Source organism: Salmo trutta, chromosome 10 (genome assembly GCF_901001165.1).
Source record: "Salmo trutta chromosome 10, fSalTru1.1, whole genome shotgun sequence".
NCBI classification, from domain to species: domain Eukaryota; kingdom Metazoa; phylum Chordata; class Actinopteri; order Salmoniformes; family Salmonidae; genus Salmo; species Salmo trutta.
The window spans coordinates 44,767,069-44,794,996 of NC_042966.1; the positions used below are offsets into that span (position 1 = coordinate 44,767,069).

General features: G+C 45.5%; 1 protein-coding gene across 1 annotated transcript in view; it reads right to left on the minus strand.

The window, feature by feature from the left end:
- LOC115201764 (serine palmitoyltransferase 3) overlaps window positions 1-27,928 on the minus strand; it is a 96,623-nt gene that overhangs the window by 36,423 nt on the left and 32,272 nt on the right. Inside the window, exons 5-8 of the mRNA XM_029765653.1 lie at window positions 27,258-27,382; window positions 14,370-14,463; window positions 11,300-11,405; window positions 2,923-3,142 (exon numbers count right to left, since the gene is read on the minus strand). Of these exons, the coding sequence (XP_029621513.1) occupies window positions 2,923-3,142; window positions 11,300-11,405; window positions 14,370-14,463; window positions 27,258-27,382 (545 nt within the window). The remainder of the gene's footprint in view (window positions 1-2,922; window positions 3,143-11,299; window positions 11,406-14,369; window positions 14,464-27,257; window positions 27,383-27,928) is intronic.

A 27,928-nucleotide genomic window follows, 5' to 3' on the forward strand; every position in this document is an offset into this window, starting at 1 on the left:
CACCGTGGCCCGCTCATCAGGGCCTGGTTCACCGTGGCCCGCTCATCAGGGCCTGGTTCACCGTGGCCCGCTCATCAGGGCCTGGTTCACCGTGGCCCGCTCATCAGGGCCTGGTTCACCGTGGCCCGCTCATCAGGGCCTGGTTCACTACTCATCCAAGGATGGTCATGGTGTTCCTACCACCTTACTCTCCTTTCCTCAATCCTATTGAGGAGTATTTCTCCGCTTGGAGGTGGAGAGTGTATGAGGTCCCTGCTCCATGCAATGGACGCTGCGTGTGAGGATATTACAGGAGATCAGTGTAGGGGATGGTTGCGACATGCACGCCGTTTCTTCCCTCGTTGCATCGCAAGGGAGAATATACACTGTGATGTGGACGAGAATCTGTGGCCAGACAGACAGCAGCGTGTGGATGGCCAGGAGGGTGAGGATGGTGGCCAGGAGAGGGAGGGTGAGGACAGCAGCGTGTGGATGGCCAGGAGGGGGAGGATGGTGGCCAGGAGAGGGAGGGTGAGGACAGTGACCAGTGAAGAACTGTTAGTTGTGAAACTCCAGCTTTATTTACAGCACTGTAGGCTGCATATCATTTTCATTGTTTTTTGTTTGTGTGTTTATATTACAGTATATTATGCTGTATACATTTTCTTTTTACTCTGATGTATGGAAGTTACTTTATGTGTGTGAATGATAATGGTTACAATTTCCTTGGCAGTATGAGTGCAATGTGTGATGTCAAACCTTGGAGGCTACTCTTACCCTAAAATCCTATTTCTTTTTTTCAGTTTTATGCACAATTGTATTCTGTTAGCTGGACAAAAAACAGTACAGTAACCATTGTCAATGAAGGACTGGGCTAAGACTGAAAGGTAGACATGAGGGATATTTCAATGGTCCTCTGCCATAGTGACAAAACATCTAAACATTTTGACTTGCAGTGCTTACACAATGCCAAAGGGACGAAGCATTTTGGGGGCACTGACTGTTTAAATGAGAAGGAAATGTAGTTTTGGTTAAAGCACCAAGAGTGTTGAGAACGTCCGGTCTGTTTTTAGAAATGAGCCAAAGCAATTGAGAAGGATCTTTGCCATTTTCGTGGCACTGACTCTTTATATGGGAAAGGAATTTAGTTTTGAAGCATGAGTGAACAGTTTTAGGAGAGATATGAGCTTTTGCAAGTGAGCTATAGTGTTGTGCTGAACTGTAAGACTGTTTTGCCAAATGATCTTAGAGTTTTGAGAATGTAATTTCTGTTTCAAGAAATGAGCCAAACCAATGGAGAAAAACTAATAACCTGAACCAGATTACAGGCACTGGTTACAGTGAGAAGCTTCCTGTTGAGCGGACAGCTTGATGAAAAGTCAATATTCAAATCCCCAAGAAAGCAGACCTCTCTGTTTACATCACATACACTCTCCGGTTTACACGTCCGAAATACAGCCCACATCTGGGGAGTGTAGCGTGGACCGACATCACTCACACACGGAAGAGTTTTTGGGGAGTGTGGACCGACGTTTGAGTTCGAGTGTCTGACTCATTTTGAGACTCATAGCCAGCCTCCTAGCCTACCCACTGGAGGGGAAATGAGAGTTAATTGTCACTGGTTCCTTTGATAAATCACTTCATTATTAATAAAGCCTTTGATAAACAACCAAATTGTGGCAGTGTGTTTCTCTCTCTCTCTCTCTCTCTCCCTCCCTCCGCACTGCCAGCTTTATTAAATACAATTAGAGACCAGGGCCAACTATTAGAGGCCAGGGCCAACTATTAGAGGCCAGGGCCAACTATTAGAGGACAGGGCCAACTATTAGAGGCCAGGGCCAACTATTAGAGGCCAGGGCCAACTTATTACTGAGGAGATATGAATGGGGCTAACATGAAGCAGAATCAGCAGGAAAGAAGGGTCTCTCTCTCTCTCTAAAAGTCCCTCTATCAACCTCTCTTTTCCTCTGCCTTTCTTTCTATACCTCTTCTCTTTCCCTGTCTGTATAGCTCTCTCTCTCTCTCTATGTAATTAAAACAGCATGGCTTCCTTCGTTTCGTTCCGTTCCTCTAATCAACTGCCGACTGCCACTCAGATGTGGTTATGTACTGAAGTGCAGCTTTTAATGGAGTTATAATGAAGAAGGCCCTCAGAGAGAGAGAAGGGAACATTTGTTGGACACATGGGAGGGCTGAGGGAGAAAAAGGGGACTGGTGTGGGGGGAGAAAAGGGGACTGGTGTGGGGGGAGAAAAGGGGACTGGTGTGGGGGGAGAAAAGGGGACTGGTGTGGGGGGAGAAAAGGGGACTGGTGTGGGGGGAAAAAGGGGACTGGTGTGGGGGGAGAAAAGGGGACTGGTGTGGGGGGAGAAAAGGGGACTGGTGTGGGGGGAGAAAAGGGGACTGGTGTGGGGGAGAAAGGGGACTGGTGTGGGGGGGGAAAAAGGGGACTGGTGTGGGGGGGGAAAAAGGGGACTGGTGTGGGGGGAAAAAGGGGACTGGTGTGGGGGGGAAAAAGGGGACTGGTGTGGGGGGAGAAAAGGGGACTGGTGTGGGGGGAGAAAAGGGGACTGGTGTGGGGGAGAAAAGGGGACTGGTGTGGGGGAGAAAAGGGGACTGGTGTGGGGGAGAAAAGGGGACTGGTGTGGGGAAGCAAGGTCTACACAGGGACATGTGAAAGCAGAATGAGGAGTTCCCTCCATACAGGATAAGCCTGTTGTGCAAAACTAACGGCGAGTTCATCTAAAATACGGTGTGAGACTGTCAGTTCAAACTGTGTGAGCAGGAAGTGGTTAGCAGGAAGTGGTTAGCAGGAAGTGAGTAGATACACCTCTCATGCATTTGACTAAAGTGTGTGGGGGAAAAGCAGCAGAAATACATATCTGGGGTAAGGAACAAGCACCAGGAGAGGAGACAGGAGGAGACGTGGGGTTAAAGAACATACCTTCTTCCCTGCGATGTATCCTCCTGCAGCTCCGAAGCTCTTGGTGAACGTTCCCATCATGACGTCAATGTCCGAGGGGTCCAGCCCGAACAGTTCGGTCACACCCCGACCTGTCGGTCCCACCGCCCCGATACTGTGAGCCTCGTCCAGATACAGGTAGGCCTTGTACTTCTTCTTCAGGGCTACGATGTCCGGCAGACGCACCACAGACCCCTCCATACTATTGTAGCCAGAGAAGGGAGAAGGATACGTTGATTTATTTAGAATTCAAAGCACACTTAACCAGCATGGCTACCACAGCATTCTGCAGCGATACGCCATCCCATCTGGTTTGGGCTTAGTGGGACTATCATTTGTTTTCCAACAGGACAATGACCCAACACACCTCCAGGCTGTGTAAGGGCTACTTGACCAAGGAGAGTGATGGAGTGCTGCATCAGATGACCTGGCTACCACAATCACCCGACCTCAACCACATTGGTTGGTTTGGAATGAGTTGGACCGCAGAGTGAAGAAAAAGCAGCCAACAAGTGCTCAGCATATGTGGGAACTCCTTCAAGACTGTTGGAAAAGCATTCCAGATTAAGCTGGTTGAGAGAATGCCAAGAGTGTGCAAAGCTGTCATCAAGGCAAAGGATGGCTATTTGAAGAACCTCAAATATAAAATATTTAGATTTTTTTAGCATTTTACTACATGATTCCATATGTGTCATTTCATAGTTTTGATGTCTTCACTTTTATTCTACAATGTAGAAAATAGTAAAAAAAAATATAGAAAAACCCTTGAATGATTAGGTGTTCTAAACTTTTGACTGTTACTGTACATTTATACTGACTCTAAAGACCTATACACCCACTCACATACAAGCTGCTGCTACTCTGTTTATCTTCTATCCTGATGCCTAGTCTCCTTCCCCCTATACATATCTACCTCCATCACTCCAGTATCCCTGTCCCCCTATACATATCTACCTCCATCACTCCAGTATCCCTGTCTCCTTCCCCCTATACATATCTACCTCCATCACTCCAGTATCCCTGTCCCCTATACATATCTACCTCCATCACGCCAGTATCCCTGTCTCCTTCCCCCTATACATATCTACCTCCATCACTCCAGTATCCCTGTCCCCTTCCCCCTATACATATCTACCTCCATCACTCCAGTATCCCTTACCCCTATACATATCTACCTCCATCACTCCAGTATCCCTGTCTCCTATACATATCTACCTCCATCACTCCAGTATCCCTGTCCCCTTCCCCCTATACATATCTACCTCCATCACTCCAGTATCCCTTACCCCTATACATATCTACCTCCATCACTCCAGTATCCCTGTCTCCTATACATATCTACCTCCATCACTCCAGTATCCCTGTCTCCTCACCCCTATACATATCTACCTCCATCACTCCAGTATCCCTGTACATTGTTAATAGGGTACTGGTACTGACCCTGTATATAGTATGATTACCCCTATACATATCTACCTCCATCACTCCAGTATCCCTGGACATTGTTAATATGGTACTGGTACTGACCCTGTATATAGTCACCTTACCCTTATATATACAGTTGAAGTTGGAAGTTTACATACACTTAGGTTGGAGTCATTAAAACTCGTTTTTCAAACACTCCACACATTTCTTGTTAACAAACTATAGTTTTGGCAAGTCGGTTAGGACATCTACTTTGTGCATGACACAAGTTATTTTCCAACAATTGTTTACAGACACATTATTTCACTTATAATTCACTGTATCACAATTCCAGTGGAAGTTTACATACACTAAGTTGACTGTGCCTTTAAACATCTTGGAACATTCCAGAAAATTATGTCATGGCTTTATCAAATCAAGTTTTATTGGTCACATTCACATGGTTAGCAGATGTTAATGCGAGTGTAGCGAAATGCTTGTGCTTCTAGTTCCGACCATGCAGTAATATCTAACAAGTAATCTAACAATTCACAACAACTACCTTACACACACAAGTGTAAAGGAATGAATAAGAATATGTACATATAAATATATGGATGAGCGATGGCCGAACGGCATAGGCAAGATGCAGTAGATGGTATAGAGTACAGTATATACATATGAGATAAGTATTGTAGGGCATGTAAACATTATATAAAGTGGCATTGTTTAAAGTGACTAATGATACATTTATTACATCAATTTTTTATTGTTAAAGTGGCTAGAGAGTTAACTTCACTAGGATAGGGGGCAGCATTCGGAATTTTGGATGAAAAGCGTGCCCAAACTAAACTGCCTGCTACTCAGGCCCAAAAGCTAGGATATGCATATAATTGGTAGATTTGGATAGAAAACTCTAAAGTTTCCAAAACTGTTAAAATAATGTCTGAGTATGACAGGCAAAAACCTGAGACAAATCCAACCAGGAAGTGGGAAATCTGAGGTTTGTAGTTTTTAAAAGTGATTGCCTATCCAATATCCTGTGTCTGTGGGGTCAGATTGTACTTCCTAAGGCTTCCAGTAGATGTCAACAGTCTTTAAAAGTTGTTTCAGGCTTGTATTTTGAAAGGGGATCAAATAAGAGCTGTTTCAAAAAAAGTGGTCAATCTGAAAGCCTTTAGTTTTAATCATGCGCGCAGCCATGAGCGCGACGCTCGTTCTCTTTCCTTTCTAATGACAACGGAATTGTCCGGTTGGAATATTATTGAAGATTTATGATAAAAACATTCTAAAGATTGATTATATACATCGTTTGACATGTTTCTACTAACTTTAATGGAACTTTTTGGACTTTTCGTCTGGACTTTGTGCCCGCGCTTTGTGCATTTGGATTACTGGACTAAACGGAGGTATTTGGACATAAAGATGAACTTTATCGAACAAAACAAACATTTATTGTCTAACATGGAGACCTGGGAGTGCCATCAGAGGAAGATCATCAAAAATAAGTGATTAACTTTAATGCTATTTCTGACTTTTGTGACACCTCTCCTTGGTTAGAAAATGGCTGTATGGTTTTCTGTGGCGCTGACCTAACTTAATCACATGGTGTGCTTTCGCCATAAAGCCTTTTTGAAATCGGACACTGTGGCTGGATTAACAAGAAGTTTATCTTTAAAATTATGTATAATACTTGTATGTTTGATGAATTTTAATTATGAGATTTCTGTTGTTTGAATTTGGTGCCCTGCAATTTCACTGGCTGTTGGCGAGGTGGGACACGTCCCAAATGATCCCAGAGAGGTTTTAAGTCAGTATGTTGGCAGCAGCCACTCAATGTTAGCGATGGCTGTTTAACAATCTGATGGCCTTGCGATAGAAGCTGTTTTTCAGTCTCTCGGCCCCAGCTTTGATGCACCTGTACTGACCTCGCCTTCTGGATGATAGCGGGGTGAACAGGCAGTGGCTTGGGTGGCTGTTGTCCTTGATGATCTTTTTGGCCTTCCTGTGACATCGGGTGGTGTAGGTGTCCTGGAGGGAAGGTAGTTTGCCCCCGGTGATGCGTTGTGCAGACCTCCCTACCCTCTGGTTGTGGGCGGGGCAGTTGCCGTACCAGGCGATGATACAGCCCGACAGGATGCTCTCGATTGTGCATCTGTAAAAGTTTGTGAGTGTTTTTGGTGACAAGCCACATTTCTTCAGCCTCCTGAGGTTGAAGAGGCGCTGTTGCGCCTTCTTCACCACGCTGTCTGTGTGGATGGACCATTTCAGTTTGTCCGTGATGTGTACGCCGAGGAACTTAAAAAAAAAAAAAAAAATTTCCACCGTCTCCACTACTGTCCCATCGATGTGGATAGGGAGGTGCTCCCTCTGCTGTTTCCTGAAGTCCACAATCATCTCCTTGATGTTTTGTTGACGTTGAGTGTGAGGGTATTTTCCTGACACCACACTCCGAGGGCCCTCACCTCCTCCCTGTAGGCCGTGTCGTTGTTGGTAATCAAGCCTACCACTGTAGTGTCGTCTGCAAACTTGATGATTGAGTTGGAGGCGTGCATGGCCACGCAGTCGTGGGTGAACAGGGAGTACAGGAGAGGGCTGAGAACGCACCCTTGTGGGGCCCCAGTGTTCTGGCTCAGCAGGGTGGAGATGTTTCCTACCCTCACCACATGAGGGCGGCCCGTCAGGAAGTCCAGGACCCAGTTGCACAGGGTGGGGTCGAGACCCAGGGTCTCGAGCTTAATGATGAGTTTGGAGGGTACTACGGTGTTAAATGCTGAGCTGTAGTCGATGAACAGCATTCTTACATTGGTAGTCCTCTTGTCCAGATGGGTTAGGGCAGTGGGCAGTGTGATGGCGATTGCGTCGTCTGTGGACCTATTGGGGTGGTAAGTAAATTAGAGTGGGTATAGGGTGTCAGGTAGGGTGGAGGTGATATGATCCTTGACTAGTCTCTCAAAGCACTTCATGATGACAGGCTTCTGATAGGCTAATTGATATCATTTGAGTCAATTGGAGGTGTACCTGAGGGTGGATCTCAAGGCCTACCTTCAAACTCAGTGCCTCTTTGCTTGACATCATGGGAAAATCAAAAGAAATCAGCCAAGACCTCAGAAAAAAATGGTAGACCTCCACAAGTCTGGTTCAATCTTGGGAGCAATTTCCAAACATCTGAAGGTACCACAATCATCTGTACAAACAATAGTACGCAAGTATAAACACCATGGGACCACGCAGCCGTCATACCGCTCAGGAAGGAGACGCGTTCTGTCTCCTAGAGATTAACGTATATTGGTGTGAAAAGTTCATATCAATTCAAGAACAAAAGCAGAGGACCTTGTGAAGATGTTGGAGGAAACGGGTACAAAAGTATCTATATCCACAGTAAAACGAGTCCTATATCGACATAACCTGAAAGGCCGCTCAGCAAGGAAGAAGCCACTGCTCCAAAACCATCATAAAAAAGCCAGACTACGGTTTGCAACTGCACATGGGGACAAAGATCGTACTTTGAGAAATGTCCTCTGTTCTGATAAAATAAAATAGAACTGTTTGGCCGTAATGACCATCGTTATGTTTGGAGGAAAAAGGGGGATGCTTGCAAGCCAAAGAACACCATCCCAACCGTGAAGCACGGGGGTGGCAGCATCATGTTGTGGGGGTGCTTTGCTGCAGGAGGGACTGGTGCACTTCAAAATAGATGGCATCATGAGGGTGGAAAATTATGTGGATATATTGAAGCAACATCTCAAGACATCAGTCAGGAAGTTAAAGCTTGGTTGCAAATGGGTCTTCCAAATGGACAATGACCCAAAGCATACTTCCAAAGTTGTGGCAAAATGGCTTAAGGACAACAAAGTCAAGGTATTGGAGTGGCCATCACAAAGCCCTGACCTCAAAATTTGTGGGCAGAACTGAAAAAGTGTGTGCGAGCAAGGAGGCCTACAAACCTGACTCAGTTACACCAGAGCTGTCAGGAGTAATGGGCCAAAATTCACCCAAATTATTGTGGGAAGCTTGTGGAAGGCTACCGGAAATGTTTGACCCAAGTGAAACAATTTAAAGGCAATGCTACCAAATACTAATTGAGTGTATGTAAACTTCTAACCCACTGGGAATGTGATGAAAGAAAAACCTGAAATAAATCATTATTTCTACTATTATTCTGACATTTCACATTCTTAAAATAAAGTGGTGATCCTAACTGACCTAAGACAGGGAATTTTTACTAGGATTAAATGTCAGGAATTGTGAAAAACTGAGTGAAATATATTTTGCTAAGGTGTATGTAAACTTCTGACTTCAACTGTATCTACCTCCATCACTCCAGTATCCCTGTCTCCTTCCCCCTATACATATCTACCTCCATCACTCCAGTATCCCTGTACATTGTTAATAGGGTACTGGTACTGACTCTGTATATAGTCACCTTACCCCTATACATATCTACCTCCATCCCCTCCCAGTTAGGGGGAGTGATGATGTCACGCCCTGACCATAGAGAGGGTTTTGTTCTCTATTTTGGTTAGGCCAGGGTGTGACTGGGGTGGGCGTTCTATGTCCTTTTTTCTATGCTTTGTGTTTGTTTTGGCCTGGTGTGGCTCTCAATCAGGGACAGCTGTACTTCGTTGTCGCTGATTGGGAGTCATACTTAGGCAGCCTGTTTTCCTTTGGGGTTTGTGGGTCGATAATTTCTGTTTAGTGTTTTGCAACTGACAGAACTGTTCGGTTGTTCTTTTGTTTTGCTTGTCGGATTTAGTGTTCAGTTTTATCATAAAAAAATGACGAACACTTACCACGCTGTACTTTGGTCCTGTGTTCACGACGACCGTTGAGTCTCACAACTCAATCTCTGGTTGAAAACTGTTTTCTGCCCCTCCCAAAAGATAGAATTTGTAGATAAGTGGCCCTCTTTCTGGGACTCACGCAAAAACAGGACCAAGCCTGGCCTGCTGAGGAATGACGGACTCCATCCTAGCTGGAGGGGTGCTCTCATCTTATCTACGAACATACACTGCTCAAAAAATAAATAAACACTTAAACAACACAATGTAACTCCAAGTCAATCACACTTCTGTGAAAATCAAACTGTCCACTTAGGAAGCAACACTGATTGACAATAAATTTCACATGCTGTTGTGCAAATGGAATAGACAACAGGTGGAAATTATAGGCAATAAGCAAGACACCCCCAATAAAGGAGTGGTTCTGCAGGTGGGGACCACAGACCACTTCTCAGTTACTATGCTTCCTGGCTGATGTTTTGGTCACTTTTGAATGCGGGCGGTGCTTTCACTCTAGTGGTAGCATGAGACGGAGTCCTCAACCCACACAAGTGGCTCAGGTAGTGCAGCTCATCCAGGATGGCACATCAATGCGAGCTGTGGCAAGAAGGTTTGCTGTGTCTGTCAGCGTAGTGTCCAGAGCATGGAGGCACTACCAGGAGACAGGTAGACATGGAGGCCGTAGGAGGGCAACAACCCAACAGCAGGACCGCTACCTCCGCCTTTGTGCAAGGAGGAGCAGGAGGAGCACTGCCAAAGCCCTGCAAAATGACCTCCAGCAGATGACAAATGTGCATGTGTCTGCTCAAACGGTCAGAAACAGACTCCATGAGGGTGGTATGAGGGCCCGACATCCACAGGTGGGGGTTGTGCTTACAGCCCAACACCGTGCAGGACGTTTGGCATTTGCCAGAGAACACCAAGATTGGCAAATTCACCACTGGCGCCCTGTGCTCTTCACAGATGAAAGCAGGTTCACACTGAGCACGTGACAGACGTGACAGAGTCTGGAGACGCCGTGGAGAACGTTCTGCTGCCTGCAACATCCTCCAGCATGACCGGTTTGGCGGTGGGTCAGTCATGGTGTAGGGTGGCATTTCTTTGGGGGGCCGCACAGCCCTCCATGTGCTCGCCAGAGGTAGCCTGACTGTCATTAGGTACCGAGATGAGATCCTCAGACCCCTTGTGAGACCATATGCTGGTGCGGTTGGCCCTGGGTTCCTCCTAATGCAAGGCAATGCTAGACCTCATGTGGCTGGTGTGTGTCAGCAGTTCCTGCATGAGGAAGGCATTGATGCTATGGACTGGCCCGCCCGTTCCCCAGACCTGAATCCAATTGAGCACATCTGGGACATCATGTCTCGCTCCATCCACCAACGCCACGTTGCACCACAGACTGTCCAGGAGTTGGCGGATGCTTCAGTCCAGGTCTGGGAGGAGATCCCTCAGGAGACCATCCGTCACCTCATCAGGAGCATGCCCAAGCGTTGTAGGGAGGTCATACAGGCACGTGGAGGCCACACACACACTACTGAGCCTCATTTTGACTTGTTTTAAGGATATTACATCAAAGTTGGATCAGCCTGTAGTGTGGTTTTCCACTAATTTTGAGTGTGACTCCAAATCCAGACCTCCATGGGTTGATAAATTGGATTTCCATTGATTATTTTTGTGTGATTTTGTTGTCAGCACATTCAACTATGTCAAGAAAAAAGTATTTAATAAGATTATTTATTTCATTCAGATCTAGGATGTGTTATTTTAGTGTTCCCTTTATTTTTTTGAGCAGTGTGCATTGTTATTAATTACTGCATTGCTGGGTTTAGAACTTGCAAGAAATGCATTTCACTGTACTCGTACATTTGACTTTAGAACTTGAAGCTTGAAATGAGATCAGCAAAACACGAGCCAAGAAGAAAATCAGGAGTGTGAAAAAGAGAGAGAGGGAGAAGTTTTGATCTGAGGAGGGTTCAGTCTGAATATCAGCTCATAATGACATGAGGGTTCTGTATGTATGTATGTATGTATGTATGTATGTATGTATGTATGTATGTATGTATGTATGTATGTATGTATGTATGTATGTATGTATGTATGTATGTATGTATGTATGTATGTATGTATGTATGTATGTATGTATGTATGTATGTATGTATGTATGTGTGTACACTAACCTGTAGATTCCTTCCACCATGATCATGATCTTCTTCCAGGGCCGGTGGGTCCGAGGCTGCCCACTACACACAGCCTCCCTCAACAGACGCTCCAGGCTCTGCATGTCTGACACATTTGGAATACATCAATGTTACTATACTGTACGTTTATAGCACACAAAAAAACAATATTAATAACGCATCGCAAACACAGACAGATTGGTGGTGAAACACACGATAATCAGTACACCACCCACGGGGCAAAGGCAGATCACCCGCAGAGTAAAATCATTACCTTCTACTGACCCACAACAGGAAATACCTTCTACTGACCCACAACAGGAAATACCTTCTACTAAGCCACAACAGGAAATACCTTCTACTAAGCCACAACAGGAAATACCTTCTACTAAGCCACAACAGGAAATACCTTCTACTAAGCCACAACAGGAAATACCTTCTACTAAGCCACAACAGGAAATACCTTCTTCTAAGCCACAACAGGAAATACCTTCTACTAAGGAAATACCAAGGCAGAATGTCTCTAATCTATAGCAGGTAGTGGATGCGTCCTAAATAGGAAAGAGACCATTTGGGAGCCAGAGACAGTGTCCTGACTGAGCCTAATACCAGAGGAGAGGTCTCCGGGGAGAGGATAAGGACATGTACAGCAGTGGTGTGTGTCGGTAAGAGCAAAGTTGTGGGTTTAGTTCCTGCAGGGATCATATACAAAAATATACACTCACTAAAAACTATAAGAGGTTTTTGGATAAAAGCATATATGGTTTCTATGTTTTGATACTGCAGTTACCATCCTTTAGCACTAGATGGCAGCAATGATCAACTAGTTTGTAAGGAGGTAAAACTCACACTGACTACATGTATTGTACATCTATAAGCTACAATACCATAACATACAAACAACCAGAGCCAGTCATACATTATGTGAATATAATCTATGTTGTGTAATTTTATCCATTTTACAAAGTCTTTCTGGGGAAATAAATGAGATGTATATTCTGCTCTCAGCATTTCACTATCTGATACATAAACGTACAGCTGGATGGTAACTATGGATACATAAAAAGTACAGCTGGACGGTAACTATGGATACATAAACGTACAGCTGGACGGTAACTATGGATACATAAACGTACAGCTGGACGGTAACTATGGACTAAGGGAGACAGAATCATGGTAAGTAGTGTACGGAATGAGGGTCTCTGGTCCATATAAAGCAGGGCTAGTCAACTAGATTCAGAAGATGGTTGGGGGGGTAGAACCTCATTATAATAATGTAGATGAGGGTCTCTGGTCCATATAAAGCAGGGCTAGTCAACTAGATTCAGAAGATGGTTGGGGGGGAGAACCTCATAATAATGTAGATGAGGGTCTCTGGTCCATATAAAGCAGGGCTTTATATCAGAAGATTGTTATGCCAGTTTGAGTTTATCCCACAGAGCTGTCAGAGACAACATGTACAGTCATGGCCAAAAGTTGAGAATGACACAAATATTAATTTCCACAAAGTCTGCTGCCTCAGTTTGTATGATGGCAATTTGCATATACTCCAGAATGTTATGAAGAGTGATCAGATGAATTGCAATTAATTGCAAAGTCCCTCTTTTCCATGCACATGAATTCCCAAAAAAACATTTCCACTGCATTTCAGTCCTGCCATAAAAGGACCAGCTGAGATCATGTCAGTGATTCTCCCGTTAACACAGGTGTGAGTGTTGACAAGGACAAGGCTGTAGATCACTCTGTCATGCTGATTGAGTTCGAATAACAGACTGGAAGCTTCAAAAGGAGGGTGGAGCTTGGAACCATTGTTCTTCCTCTGTCAACCATGGTTACCTGCAAGGAAACACGTGCCGTCATCATTGCTTTGCACAAAAAGGGCTTCACAGGCAAGGATATTGCTGCCAGTAAGATTGCACCTGAATCAACCATTTATCGGATCATCAAGAACTTCAAGGAGAGGGGTTCAATTGTTGTGAAGAAGGCTTCAGGGCGCCCGAGAAAGTCCAGCAAGCGCCAGGACTGTCTCCTAAAGTTGATTCAGCTGCGGGATCGGGGCACCACCAGTACAGAGCTTGCTCAGGAATGGCAGCAGGCAGGTGTGAGTGCATCTGCACGCACAGTGAGGCAAAGACTTTTGGAGGATGGCCTGGTGTCAAGAAGGGCAGCAAAGAAGCCACTTCTCTCCAGGAAAAACATCAGGGACAGACTGATATTCTGCAAAAGGTACAGGGATTGGACTGCTGAGGACTGGGGTAAAGTCATTTTCTCTGATGAATCCCATTTCCGATTGTTTGGGGCATCCGGAAAAAAGCTTGTCCGGATAAGACAAGGTGAGCGCTACCATCAGTCCTGTGTCATGCCAACAGTAAAGCATCCTGAGACCATTCATGTGTGGGGTTGCTTCTCAGCCAAGGGAGTGGGCTCACTCACAATTTTGCCTAAGAACACAGCCATGAATAAAGAATGGTACCAACACATCCACCGAGAACAACTTCTCCCAATCATCCAGGAACAGTTTGGTGACGAAGAATGCCTTTTCCAGTATGATGGAGCACCTTGCCATAAGACAAAAGTGATAACTAAGTGGTTCGGGGAACAAAACGTCAATATTTTGGGTCCATGGCCAGGAAACTCCCCAGACCTTAATCCAATTGAGAATGTGTGGTCAATCCTCAAGAGGCGGGTGGACAAACAAAAACCCACCAATTCTGACAAACTCTAAGCATTGATTATGCAAGACTGGGCTGCCATCAGTCAGGATGTGGCTCAGAAGTTAATTGACAGCATGCCAGGGCGGATTGCAGAGGTCTTGAAAAAGAAGGGTCAACACTGCAAATATTGACTCTTTGCATCAACTTCATGTAATTGTCAATAAAAGCCTTTGACACTTATGAAATGCTTGTAATTATACTATTATATTCCATAGTAACATCTGACCAAAAATATCTAAAGACACTGAAGTAGCAAACTTTGTGGAAATTAATATTTGTGTCATTCTCAAAACATTTGGCCACGACTGTATGTGTTGGGGGTTTGAGTACTTTAGTTTGAGAGGAAGTCAACTTACTGTTGTGCTTGAACACCCGGATAGTTGCCCCTGACAACCTGGCCCCCAAGATCAGAGAGGTGTGGTTCAGCTCGTCACTCAGAATCAGACAGCCCTGGAAACAAAGAACAGGCAACACAATGGGTTACAAAGTAGTACTAGCACAAAATTACACTGTCCCAGGTCTGTTGGTGCTGTATAGATTAGGTGTAGTCTATTGGTGCTGTATAGATTAGGTGTAGTCTGTTGGTGCTGTATAGATTAGGTGTAGTCTGTTGGTGCTGTATAGATTAGGTGTAGTCTGTTGGTGCTGTATAGATTAGGTGTAGTCTGTTGGTGCTGTATAGATTAGGTGTAGTCTATTGGTGCTGTATAGATTAGGTGTAGTCTGTTGGTGCTGTATAGATTAGGTGTAGTCTGTTGGTGCTGTATAGATTAGGTGTAGTCTGTTGGTGCTGTATAGATTAGGTGTAGTCTGTTGGTGCTGTATAGATTAGGTGTAGTCTGTTGGTGCTGTATAGATTAGGTGTAGTGTGGTGCTGTATAGATTAGGTGTAGTCTGTTGGTGCTGTATAGATTAGGTGTAGTCTGTTGGTGCTGTATAGATTAGGTGTAGTCTGTTGGTGCTGTATAGATTAGGTGTAGTCTGTTGGTGCTGTATAGATTAGGTGTAGTCTATTGGTGCTGTATAGATTAGGTGTAGTCTGTTGGTGCTGTATAGATTAGGTGTAGTCTGTTGGTGCTGTATAGATTAGGTGTAGTCTGTTGGTGCTGTATAGATTAGGTGTAGTCTGTTGGTGCTGTATAGATTAGGTGTAGTCTGTTGGTGCTGTATAGATTAGGTGTAGTCTGTTGGTGCTGTATAGATTAGGTGTAGTCTGTTGGTGCTGTATAGATTAGGTGTAGTCTGTTGGTGCTGTATAGATTAGGTGTAGTCTGTTGGTGTTGTATAGATTAGGTGTAGTCTGTTGGTGCTGTATAGATTAGGTGTAGTCTGTTGGTGTTGAATAGATTAGGTGTAGTCTGTTGGTGCTGTATAGATTAGGTGTAGTCTGTTGGTGCTGTATAGATTAGGTGTAGTCTGTTGGTGCTGTATAGATTAGGTGTAGTCTGTTGGTGCTGTATAGATTAGGTGTAGTCTGTCGTCCCAGGTCTGTTGGTGCTGTATAGATTAGGTGTAGTCTGTTGGTGCTGTATAGATTAGGTGTAGTCTGTTGGTGCTGTATAGATTAGGTGTAGTCTGTTGGTGTTGTATAGATTAGGTGTAGTCTGTTGGTGCTGTATAGATTAGGTGTAGTCTGTTGGTGTTGAATAGATTAGGTGTAGTCTGTTGGTGCTGTATAGATTAGGTGTAGTCTGTTGGTGCTGTATAGATTAGGTGTAGTCTGTTGGTGCTGTATAGATTAGGTGTAGTCTGTTGGTGCTGTATAGATTAGGTGTAGTCTGTCGTCCCAGGTCTGTTGGTGCTGTATAGATTAGGTGTAGTCTGTTGGTGCTGTATAGATTAGGTGTAGTCTGTCGTCCCAGGTCTATTGGTGCTGTATAGATTAGGTGTAGTCTGTTGGTGCTGTATAGATTAGGTGTAGTCTGTTGGTGCTGTATCGCCAACTCCTATGCATAAACAAAGATGATAGGAGTTGGCTATAAAGCACAAACAGACCTGAGACAACCAGACCTGAGACAACCAGACCTGAGACAACAGACCTGAGACAACCAGACCTGAGACAACAGACCTGAGACAACAGACCTGAGACAATAGACCTGAGACAACCAGACCTGAGACAACAGACCTGAGACAAACAGACCTGAGACAAACAGACCTGAGACAACAGGGCCTGAGACAACAGACCTGAGACAACAGGCCTGAGACAACAGACCTGAGACAACCAGAGACAACCAGACCTGAGACAACCAGAGACAACCAGACCTGAGACAACAGACCTGAGACAACCAGAGACAACCAGACCTGAGACAACAGACCTGAGACAACAGACCTGAGACAACAGACCTGAGACAATAGACCTGAGACAAACAGACCTGAGACAATAGACCTGAGACAATAGACCTGAGACAACCAGACCTGAGACAACAGACCTGAGACAACAGACCTGAGACAACAGACCTGAGACAACAGGCCTGAGACAACAGACCTGAGACAACCAGACCTGAGACAACCAGAGACAACCAGACCTGAGACAACCAGAGACAACCAGACCTGACACAACAAGACCTGAGACAAACAGACCTGAGACAATAGACCTGAGACAACAGACCTGAGACAATAGACCTGAGACAACAGGCCTGAGACAACAGACCTGAGACAACCAGACCTGAGACAACCAGAGACAACCAGACCTGAGACAACCAGAGACAACCAGACCTGAGACAACAAGACCTGAGACAAACAGACCTGAGACAATAGACCTGAGACAAACAGACAACAGACCTGAGACAACCAGAGACAACCAGGCCTGAGACAACAGGCCTGAGACAAACAGACAACAGACCTGAGACAACCAGAGACAACAAGGCCTGAGACAACCAGGCCTGAGACAACAGACCTGAGACAATAGACCTGAGACAACAGACCTGAGACAACAGACCTGAGACAACAGGGTACATTACCCAACCATCATCAATAACATCCCCCCTGTCCCTCCCCTGTTTATAAATGTCCCTAAACTTTGATAAAACACTTGAAGACAGAGTTGGGTGAACGTAAGCATCAGACTGTATATCAGGCTCCTAAACGAGGGTTCATCATCAATAATTAAATGGGATGTTTGGACCCTGTATGCTGATTAGTTGAAAGCCCCACTCAGGTTATACCTCCCATCCTTTCTAAGTGTTATCTCCGTACTGTTGTAATACCTCCCATCCTTTCTAAGTGTTATCTTCGTACTGTTGTATTGTTGTAATACCTCCCATCCTTTCTAAGTGTTATCTTCGTACTGTTGTATTGTTGTAATACCTCCCATCCTTTCTAAGTGTTATCTTCGTACTGTTGTACAGCCTTCCCTGTAGCTCAGTTGGTAGAGCGTGGTGTTTGCAACGCCAGGGTTGTGGGTTCGATTCCCACGGGGGGCCAGCACAGAAAAAAAAAAAAATGTATGAAATGTATGAAATTGTATGAAATGTATGCATTCACTACTGTAAGTCGCTCTGGATAAGAGCGTCTGCTAAATGACTAAAATGTAAATGTAAAATGTTGTAAAGTATAGATTAGGTGTAGTCTGTTGGTGCTGTATAGATTAGGTGTAGTCCTTTATCTTCGTATTGTTGTATTGTTGTAATACCTCCCATCCTTTCTAAGTGTTATCTTCGTACTGTTGTCTATACTGCCAGTGGTGTTGTCAGTTGTAATCTTGTACCCATTCATTTGAAATCCACTCTTAGATCTGCTATTGCCAGCTCAAAAGAGAATCCCACTGTGATATTCTCACCCACATGCTTTAATAAGTTCAAATGTGAATTCCATAAACTTGAATAACCCCTCGGTTTTCAAATCACATAGAGGGCTTGGGCTGTTACACTATAGCAACCACAGCCCATGTAAGTCAGTTTATAACATTCCATCATCGTTACTATGAGAGTTCCTCATACTGGACATTGGCAGCGGCCTCAGGCGCAAATACTGCTAACATTAAGTCCAATTTCCATTCTTCCTATATTACTAATAGGGATAGACCAAATGGGGCAGTTCTACAGTGAGGGAAAAAAGTATTTGATCCCCTGATGATTTTGTACGTTTGCCCACTGACAAAGAAATGATTAGTCTATCATTTTAATGGTAGGTTTATTTTAAACAGTGAGAGACAGAATAACAACAAACAAAATCCAGAAAAACGCATGTCAAAAATGTCATAAATTGATTTGCGTTTTAATGAGGGAAATAAGTATTTGACCCCCTCTCAATCAGAAAGATTTCTGGCTCCCAGGTGTCTTTTATACAGGAAACGAGGTGAGATTAGGAGCACATTCTTAAAGGGAGTGCTCCTAATCTCAGTTTGTTACCTGTATAAAAGACACCTGTCCACAGAAGCAATCAATCAATCAGATTCCAAACTCTCCACCATGGCCAAGACCAAAGAGCTCATCCAGGATGTCAGGGACAAGATTGTAGACCTACACAAGGCTGGAATGGGCTACAAGACCATCGCCAAGCAGCTTGGTGAGAAGGTGACAACAGTTGGTGCAATTATTCGCAAATGGAAGAAACACAAAACAACTGTCAATCTCCCTCGGCCTGGGGCTCCATGCAAGATCTCACCTCGTGGAGTTGCAATGATCATGAGGAATCAGCCCAGAACTACACGGGAGGATCTTGTCAGTGATCTCAAGGCAGCTGGGACCAAAGTCACCAAGAAAACAATTGGTAACACACTACGCCGTGAAGGACTGAATTCCTGCAGCGCCCGCAAGGTCCCCCTGCTCAAGAAAGCACATATACATGCCCATCTGAAGTTTGCCACTGAACATCTAAATGATTCAGAGGACAACTGGGTGAAAGTGTTGTGGTCAGATGAGACCAAAATGGAGCTCTTTGGCATCAACTCAACTCGCCGTGTTTGGAGGAGGAGGAATGCTGCCTATGACCCCAAGAACACCATCCCCACCGTCAAACATGGAGGTGGAAACATTATGCTTTGGGGGTGTTTTTCTGCTAAGGGGACAGGGCAACTTCACTGCATCAAAGGGACGATGGACAGGGCCATGTACCGCCAAATCTTGGGTGAGAACCTCCTTCCCTCAGCCAGGGCATTGAAAATGGGTTGTGGATGGGTATTCCAGCATGACAATGAACCAAAACACACAGCAATAACCTGGGGCACCCCAGAAGAGTGTTTATAGAGCTGCTGTCTTCCGAATAAACTCTCATAAAGATCTGAAGATCTTTCATATCAACAGCAGTCAACTGTTAATTATCACCTTATTCAGTCTCATCTGAACGTCGTAAAATTATTGGTTATCTACACGAACCCTGGCTAACACAAGTTCAATCAGCAATACAAAAATGTGATTAATTATTTATTTACGAAATACCTAAATAAATCACACAGAATTACATATACACAGGATAGCTCATACATTGATTACCAATCATGTCATAAAAGAAAAAGTCCCTAGCGGACGAAACCGATATGACGGCTGGTTACACAAAGAAAGGGGGTTGGGTTTTGAATGAAAGAGCGGGAAGACTGAGGGACAAAGGAGATTGGGTCTATCGGACCTTGAGAAGCTATGCTACAGTAAATACAGAATCTTATGCATTCTAATAACCGCCCATTCGGCAAATGAAAATGCATGATATATATTTACTCTGAGCTGCGCATCGATAGATGGGTCGAAGATGGAAGACTGGTTTGCCCAGCAGAGATCGCCATTATCCTTTGAAGAAACTTTCTGGTCGTAGTGTTGTAGAGCGGATACATTGAAGTACCCTGTCGTTCTCATAGGGGAGTTTTTCTGTCCTATCCTGGACCACGGACATTTACAGCTGCAGCTGATAACTGAACGTCTAGGATGTATCACTTCTTTAGTGAATAAGAGTCCAAATTTCATACCAAGTTGCCATAATCAGCTCGTGCTGTATTCTGGCTGGTCTAGATGAAATTCACCATTCCAGTGTGGTGATCGTCACCTCCACGTTGAAATTAGCCCTTTTAAAACGAATGGACACCAGTCCTCACGTCGTCGGGGACTGAGGTTGACTTCCGTCAACGGGCTTTTGTATTGGGGGAGAGAAGGGGGCGTGTTTCATAGTTCTCAACCAATGTCTGTTTACTTGGGCGTGGCCACTGACTGGGCCTACGTTTTTACTATGAAATAATTCTCTTATTAAGGAGGCTAAAATTACATTATTCTTTTCACAAATAGTTTCATATTTATACAATTAAATTGCACAACAATTCCATGTAAATCTGATAACTAGAATGTGTAGACTTTCCAAGATACAGTTTATGTTGACCTGTCATCAGATATAATGTCCCAGACACCAACTGATCTGACATCATATTATGTCGTGCTGTCATCAGATATAATGTCTCAGGCAACAACTGATCTGACATCATATTATGTCGTCCTGTCATCAGATTTAATGTCTCAGACAACAACTGATCTGAGATCATATTATGTCGTCCTGTCATCAGATTTAATGTCTCAGACAACAACTGATCTGAGATCATATTATGTCGTCCTGTCATCAGATATAATGTCCCAGACAACTGATCTGACATCATATTATGTCGTCCTGTCATCCGATATAATGTCCCAGACAACAACTGATCTGAGATCATATTATGTCGTCCTATCGTCAGATATGTCTCAGACAACAACTGATCTGAGATCATATTCTTTAAGTACCAACGGACCCTTTCAACTGGTTGAGAAAGGGAAGTATTGTTCCATTCTCCAACATTTTGATGTTACCATACTCTCTCTATGTTAACAAAGGGCTTTCCAAGAGTCCATTCTGTAGAGTGGAGAGAAAAGGGGAAAGGTATTTATGGTGGTGGTGGGGGGGGGACAGTATTTATGGTGGTGGGGGGGGCAGTATTTATGGTGGTGGGGGGGGGCAGTATTTATGGTGGTGGGGGGGGCAGTATTTATGGTGGTGGTGGGGGGGGCAGTATTTATGGTGGTGGTGGGGGGGGGCAGTATTTATGGTGGTGGTGGGGGGGGGCAGTATTTATGGTGGTGGGGGGGGGCAGTATTTATGGTGGGTGGGGGGGGCAGTATTTATGGTGGTGGTGGTGGGGGGGGCAGTATTTATGGTGGTGGTGGGGGGGGGCAGTATTTATGGTGGTGGGTGGGGGGGGGCAGTATTTATGGTGGTGGGTGGGGGGGGCAGTATTTATGGTGGTGGGTGGGGGGGTCAGTATTTATGGTGGTGGTGGGGGTGGGGGGCAGTATTTATGATGGTGGTGGGGGGGGGGCAGTATTTATGGTGGTGGTGGGGGGGGCAGTATTTATGGTGGTGGTGGGGGGGGGCAGTATTTATGGTGGTGGTGGTGGGGGGGCAGTATTTATGGTGGTGGTGGGGGGGGCAGTATTTATGGTGGTGGTGGGGGGGGCAGTATTTATGGTGGTGGTGGGGGGGGGGCAAGTATTTATGGTGGTGGTGGGGGGGGCAGTATTTATGGTGGTGGTGGTGGGGGGGCAGTATTTATGGTGGTGGTGGGGGGGGTAGTATTTATGGTGGTGGTGGTGGGGGGGGCAGTATTTATGGTGGTGGTGGTGGGGGGCAGTATTTATGGTGGTGGTGGGGGGGGCAGTATTTATGGTGGTGGTGGGGGTGGGGGGCAGTATTTATGATGGTGGTGGGGGGGGCAGTATTTATGGTGGTGGTGGGGGGGGGCAGTATTTATGGTGGTGGTGGGGGGGGGCAGTATTTATGGTGGTGGTGGTGGGGGGGCAGTATTTATGGTGGTGGGTGGGGGGGGGGCAGTATTTATGGTGGTGGTGGTGGTGGGGGGGGGGCAGGTATTTTATGGTGGTGGTGGGGGGGCAGTATTTATGGTGGTGGTGGTGGGGGGGCAGTATTTATGGTGGTGGTGGGGGGTAGTATTTATGGTGGTGGGGTGGGGGGGGGCAGTTTTGGTGGTGGTGGTGGGGGGCAGTATTTATGGTGGTGGGGGGGGCAGTATTATGGTGGTGGGGGGGGGGTTGGGGGGGGGGGGGGGGGGGGGCAGTATTTATGGTGGGGGGGGCAGTATTTATGGTGGTGGTGGGGGGGGGCAGTATTTATGGTGGTGGTGGTGGGGGGGGCAGTATTTATGGTGGTGGTGGTGGGGGGGGCAGTATTTATGGTGGTGGTGGGGGGGGCAGTATTTATGGTGGTGGTGGTGGGGGGGCAGTATTTATGGTGGTGGTGGTGGGGGGGCAGTATTTATGGTGGTGGTGGTGGGGGGGGCAGTATTTATGGTGGTGGTGGGGGGGGCAGTATTTATGGTGGGGGGGGCAGTATTTATGGTGGTGGGGGGGGGGCAGTATTTATGGTGGTGGTGGTGGGGGGGCAGTATTTATGGTGGTGGTGGTGGGGGGGCAGTATTTATGGTGGTGGTGGTGGGGGGCAGTATTAGGTGGTGGTGGTGGGGGGCAGTATTTATGGTGGTGGTGGTGGGGGGGCAGTATTTATGGTGGTGGTGGTGGGGGGGCAGTATTATGGTGGTGGTGGTGGGGGGGCAGTATTTATGGTGGTGGTGGTGGGGGGCAGTATTTATGGTGGTGGTGGTGGGGGGGCAGTATTTATGGTGGTGGTGGTGGGGGGGGGCAGTATTTATGGTGGTGGTGGTGGGGGGGGCAGTATTTATGGTGGTGGTGGTGGGGGGGCAGTATTTATGGTGGTGGTGGGGGGGGGCAGTATTTATGGTGGTGGTGGGCAGTATTTATGGTGGTGGTGGTGGGGGGGGGCAGTATTTATGGTGGTGGTGGTGGGGGGGGGGCAGTATTTATGGTGGTGGTGGTGGGGGGGGGCAGTATTTATGGTGGTGGTGGTGGGGGGGGCAGTATTTATGGTGGTGGTGGGGGGGGGCAGTATTTATGGTGGTGGTGGGCAGTATTTATGGTGGTGGTGGTGGGGGGGCAGTATTTATGGTGGTGGTGGGGGGGGGCAGTATTTATGGTGGTGGTGGTGGGGGGGGGCAGTATTTATGGTGGTGGTGGTGGGGGGGCAGTATTTATGGTGGTGGTGGGGGGGGGGGCAGTATTTATGGTGGTGGGCAGTATTTATGGTGGTGGTGGTGGGGGGGTCATACACCTCCTCAACAGAGAAACGTCATGACAAAAGTCAACTCTGATCTTATTTTAACAAACTTTTCTTTTTTTTTTACGGTATTTCAAATGGGTCTTTCTCCATTCTGATTGGTTTATACTGTTCAATTTAACCAAAAATTATTTTCAACGTTTTCATACATTTCCTGCACTCATTTGAGATAATTTCCACACTGCCACATAAGTCTGCACGATATGGGCAAACAATCTAGGCAAACAATTTATAACCAAAATGTTGGGTGAACTGTTGGAATCATGGAAATAGAATGATTATTGTAATTCCATTGTGGACATTTAGAATACAGTGTTGTTTGACACGACAACTAATGAAAATGCCAGGGAGAAGTTATTGTGATAGGAACAAAAGTGTTTATTTTTATTGTTTAGGAACTATAGTGTTGATAAGTGTTTCCTAAGGGACGAAATACTGTTGCACAAACAACATGCTGATTTAGGTCTCCACCACTGCTATTAACAGGCTGTATAACTAATTAATGTTGGCTCTGATAGCGATTAGCATTTTATTTAACCAGGAAGGACAGCTAACAAGATTTAGTCCCAACTTGCTAAGAAAAGACAAACTAGCTGTTTGCAGATGTAAGAAACTCAAACTAATAGTGTTATTATAGAACGCTTGAGGATTTATATTAAGAAGATTTTATTGTGAAAACAGCATCGTTGTCATCAACATTGTTGCATGTGCTGCATTGACCATGCAGACCGAACATAAAATATATTTTGATTTGTTTAACACTTTTTTGGTTACTACATGATTCCATATGTGTTATTTCATAGTGTTGATGTCTTCACTATTATTCTACAATGTGGAAAATAGTAAAAATAAAGAAAAATCCTTGAATGAGTAGGTGTGTCCAAACATTTGACTGGTACTGTATGTGGTAGTGGAGTATGGGCCTGAGGGCACACACTTAGTGTGCTGTAAAATCTGTTGTGAATGTATTGTAATGTTTTTAAAATTGTATAACTGCCTTCATTTTGCTGGACACCAGGAAGAGTAGCCGCTGCCTTGGCAACAGCTAATGGGGATCCATATTAAATAAAAATACCTAGCCAGGTATTATAGCCAGTCCCTGTGGACAGAGACCTAGCCTGGTAATATAGCCAGTCCCTGTGGACAGAGACCTAGCCTGGTAATATAGCCCGTCCCTGTGGACATAGACCTAGCCTGGTAATATAGCCTGGTAATATAGCCAGTCCCCGTGGACAGAGACCTAGCCTGGTATTATAGCCTGGTAATATAGCCTGGTAATATAGCCAGTCCCTGTGGAATGACACCTAGCCTGGTATTATAGCCTGGTAATATAGCCAGTCCCCGTGGACAGAGACCTAGCCTGGTAATATAGTCAGCATCAGTAGAACACCAGGCTTGAGGCCTCCATCCATCCAACCAGCCAGTCCTTGCAGGAGGAAGCCATGGTCCTCTATGCCTTCCTGCTGGGGCTACTCTACCACTTCAGATGCATGAACCACCACTGTGGCCTTGACACAAATACCCCAAACCCCCCCGAGTCCGCCTCCCCTTACTCACCAATCAGTGACTGCTGTGCTGCTGCGTTTCCGACGGTAACCCCTGGCCGTTCCGTTCGAACCGGGCTGGTGACACACGATCGCTCTGAATCAATACATTTCTGAATTAATAAATGAGCTGGGTTCAGCAGAACACGGGGTAATCAAGCCCTGGAGTGGTGACCTCCTCCACGGTGCACTGCCCTCTCCTGTCTGTCCTGTAACTAAGGCTGTGTGTGTGTCTAGACTGCCCTCTCCTGTCTGTCCTGTAACTAAGGCTGTGTGTGTGTCTAGACTGCCCTCTCCTGTCTGTCCTGTAACTAAGGATGTGTGTGTGTCTAGACTGCCCTCTCCTGTCTGTCCTGTAACTAAGGCTGTGTGTGTGTCTAGACTGCCCTCTCCTGTCTGTCCTGTAACTAAGGCTGTGTGTGTGTCTAGACTGCCCTCTCCTGTCTGTCCTGTAACTAAGGCTGTGTGTGTGTGTGTGTGTGTGTCTAGACTGCCCCCTCTCCTGTCTGTCCTGTAACTAAGGCTGTGTGTGTGTCTAGACTGCCCTATCCTGTCTGTCATGTAACTAAGGCTGTGTGTGTGTGTGTGTGTGTGTGTGTGTGTGTGTGTGTGTGTGTGTGTGTGTGTGTGTGTGTGTGTGTGTCTAGACTGCCCTCTCCTGTCTGTCCTGTAACTAAGGCTGTGTGTGTGTGTGTGTGTGTGTGTGAGTGTGTGTGTGTCTAGACTGCCCTCTCCTGTAACTAAGGCTGTGTGTGTGTGTGTGTGTGTCTAGACTGCCCTCTCCTGTCTGTCCTGTAACTAAGGCTGTGTGTGTGTGTGTGTGTGTGTGTCTAGACTGCCCTCTCCTGTCTGTCCTGTAACTAAGGCTGTGTGTGTGTGTGTGTGTGTGTGTGTGTGTGTGTGTGTGTGTGTGTCTAGACTGCCCTCAGCCTCCATGCTCTACTGTTATGTTTAACTTCACTATATGGCAGGTGAAAACCTGAAGAAAATCCATCCAGGAAGTGCTTTAATTTTGAAAGGCTGTTATTCCATTGAAAGCCTATCCACCATATAAAGACTTAGGACCCAGTTCACGATCTCTATGGCTTCCTCTACATGTGGCCAGTCTTTAGGCATTGTTTCAGGCTTTTACTCTGAAAAATGAGGGAGAAACAGCACATTCAATGAGTAGACAGTGGAAATTTCCTGACATGAGTCCAGCGTGTGATCGGGAGCGCGCCTTTCTTGTTTCTCCTTTTTTATTGATGAAGCTTTTGTCCGGTTGAAATATTATTGATTATTTATGACAAAAACAACCTGAGGATTGATTTTAAACCTCGTTTGACATGTTTCTATGAACTTTTCATGGTACTTTTTAGATTTTTCGTCTGCATGCTGTGACCGCGCTTTGTTCCAATGGATTACTGAACAGAACGCGCCAACAAAACTGAGGTTTTTGGACATAAAGAGGGACTTTATTGAACAAAACAAACATGTATTGTGTAACATGGAGTCTTCGGAGTGCAACCATATGAAGATCATCAAAGGTAAGTGATACATTTTATCGCTATTTCTGACTTTTTGTTACTCCTCTTCTTGGCAGCTAACTGTTTGTAATGATTTGTCTGCTGGGCGCTGTTCTCAGATAATCGCATGGTTTGCTTTTGCCGTAAAGCCTTTTTGAAATCTGACACAGCGGTTGGATTAAAAAGAAGTTAATCTTTAAGCTGGTGTATAACATTTGTATCTTTTATGTATGTTTAGAATGAGAATTTCTGTTTTGTTGAGTTTCACGCTCTGCAATTTCACCGGATGTTGTTTGAGACAGTGGATTATTGAACAAAACGCGCAAACAAAACGGAGGTTTTTGGAAATAAAGATGGACTTTATCGAACAAAACGAACATTTATTGAGTAAATTGGAGTCTTGTGAGTGCAACCATATTCCCTACATAGTGCACTACTGTTGACCAGGGCCCCCTATTCCCTACATAGTGCACTACTGTTGACCAGGGCCCCCTATTCCCTACATAGTGCACTACTGTTGACCAGGGCCCCCTATTCCCTACATAGTGCACTACTGTTGACCAGGCTCCCCTATAACCTACATAGTGCACTACTGTTGACCAGGCTCCCCTATTCCCTACATAGTGCACTACTGTTGACCAGGCTCCCCTATAACCTACATAGTGCACTACTGTTGACCAAGGCCCCCTATTCCCTACATAGTGCACTACTGTTGACCAGGCTCCCCTATTCCCTACATAGTGCACTACTGTTGACCAGGGCCCATAGGAACACAGACTAGGTATTGAGTTGAATGTATATTTATTATCATGTGGATGGAATTGTCTTTAATTTAGGCCATGTTATCATCAGACTACAGACACAAATATTCATTCAGACATTCTGACCATGTAGAAACAAAGCTAATTTAGTTTCATTTGATTCAGTAGAGACTAAAAACACAGAGCCCTCTGAGAATGAACACGGTTTCAATCTGGTTAGATGACAAAGAGTGTGTATGTGTGTGTGTGCGCGTGCGTGCGTGCGCGCGTGTGTGTGTGTGTGTGTGTGTGTGCGCGTGCGTGCGTGCGTATGCTTGCGTGTGTTTAAGACCCACCTTGCCGACCAGTGCCGGTATGTTCATGGAATTGGTAGCGAAGCCCATACCCATGGCCATGCTGGACTCCACCCCCAGGAAGGTGGCTACAAGCTGCTCCAACTCCCCATGGATAACCAGGTTCCCTGACAGACAGACGACAGGACAGGAGTTTTAGAACGAGCAGAACCATTTCAGCCAACACTTTTCATACTGTTACAGTCTGTTACAGTGTTTCAAGCATTGAGAAGTATGCAGGTATGACTGAGCTTTACCAATGGTTTCTAATGGGAATGTGTGCTGCTTGTCTAAGTAAACATTGTAGGTTTTCTGCCTAGAAGGCTGGTATTCTTTTCTCATTTTTTGGAAGGTTTAAAATCAACAGTCTTTCCAGCATGTTGGTCTTTGTCAGATCAGCCACGTTTTGGACAAGGTGAGTTGGTCAGTGAAGGACCCAGGAAGATCAGCCACGTTTTGGACAAGGTGATTTGGTCAGTGACGGACCCAGGAAGATCAGCCACGTTTTGGACAAGGTGATTTGGTCAGTAACGGACCCAGGAAGATCAGCCACGTTTTGGACAAGGTAAGTTGGTCAGTGACGAACCCAGGAAGAGTAGCTGCTGCTTTAGAAGTCGCTAAATGGGGATCCTAATAAAATAAAAGTTCAATTAGACGCTGAGTCCTGCATAAAG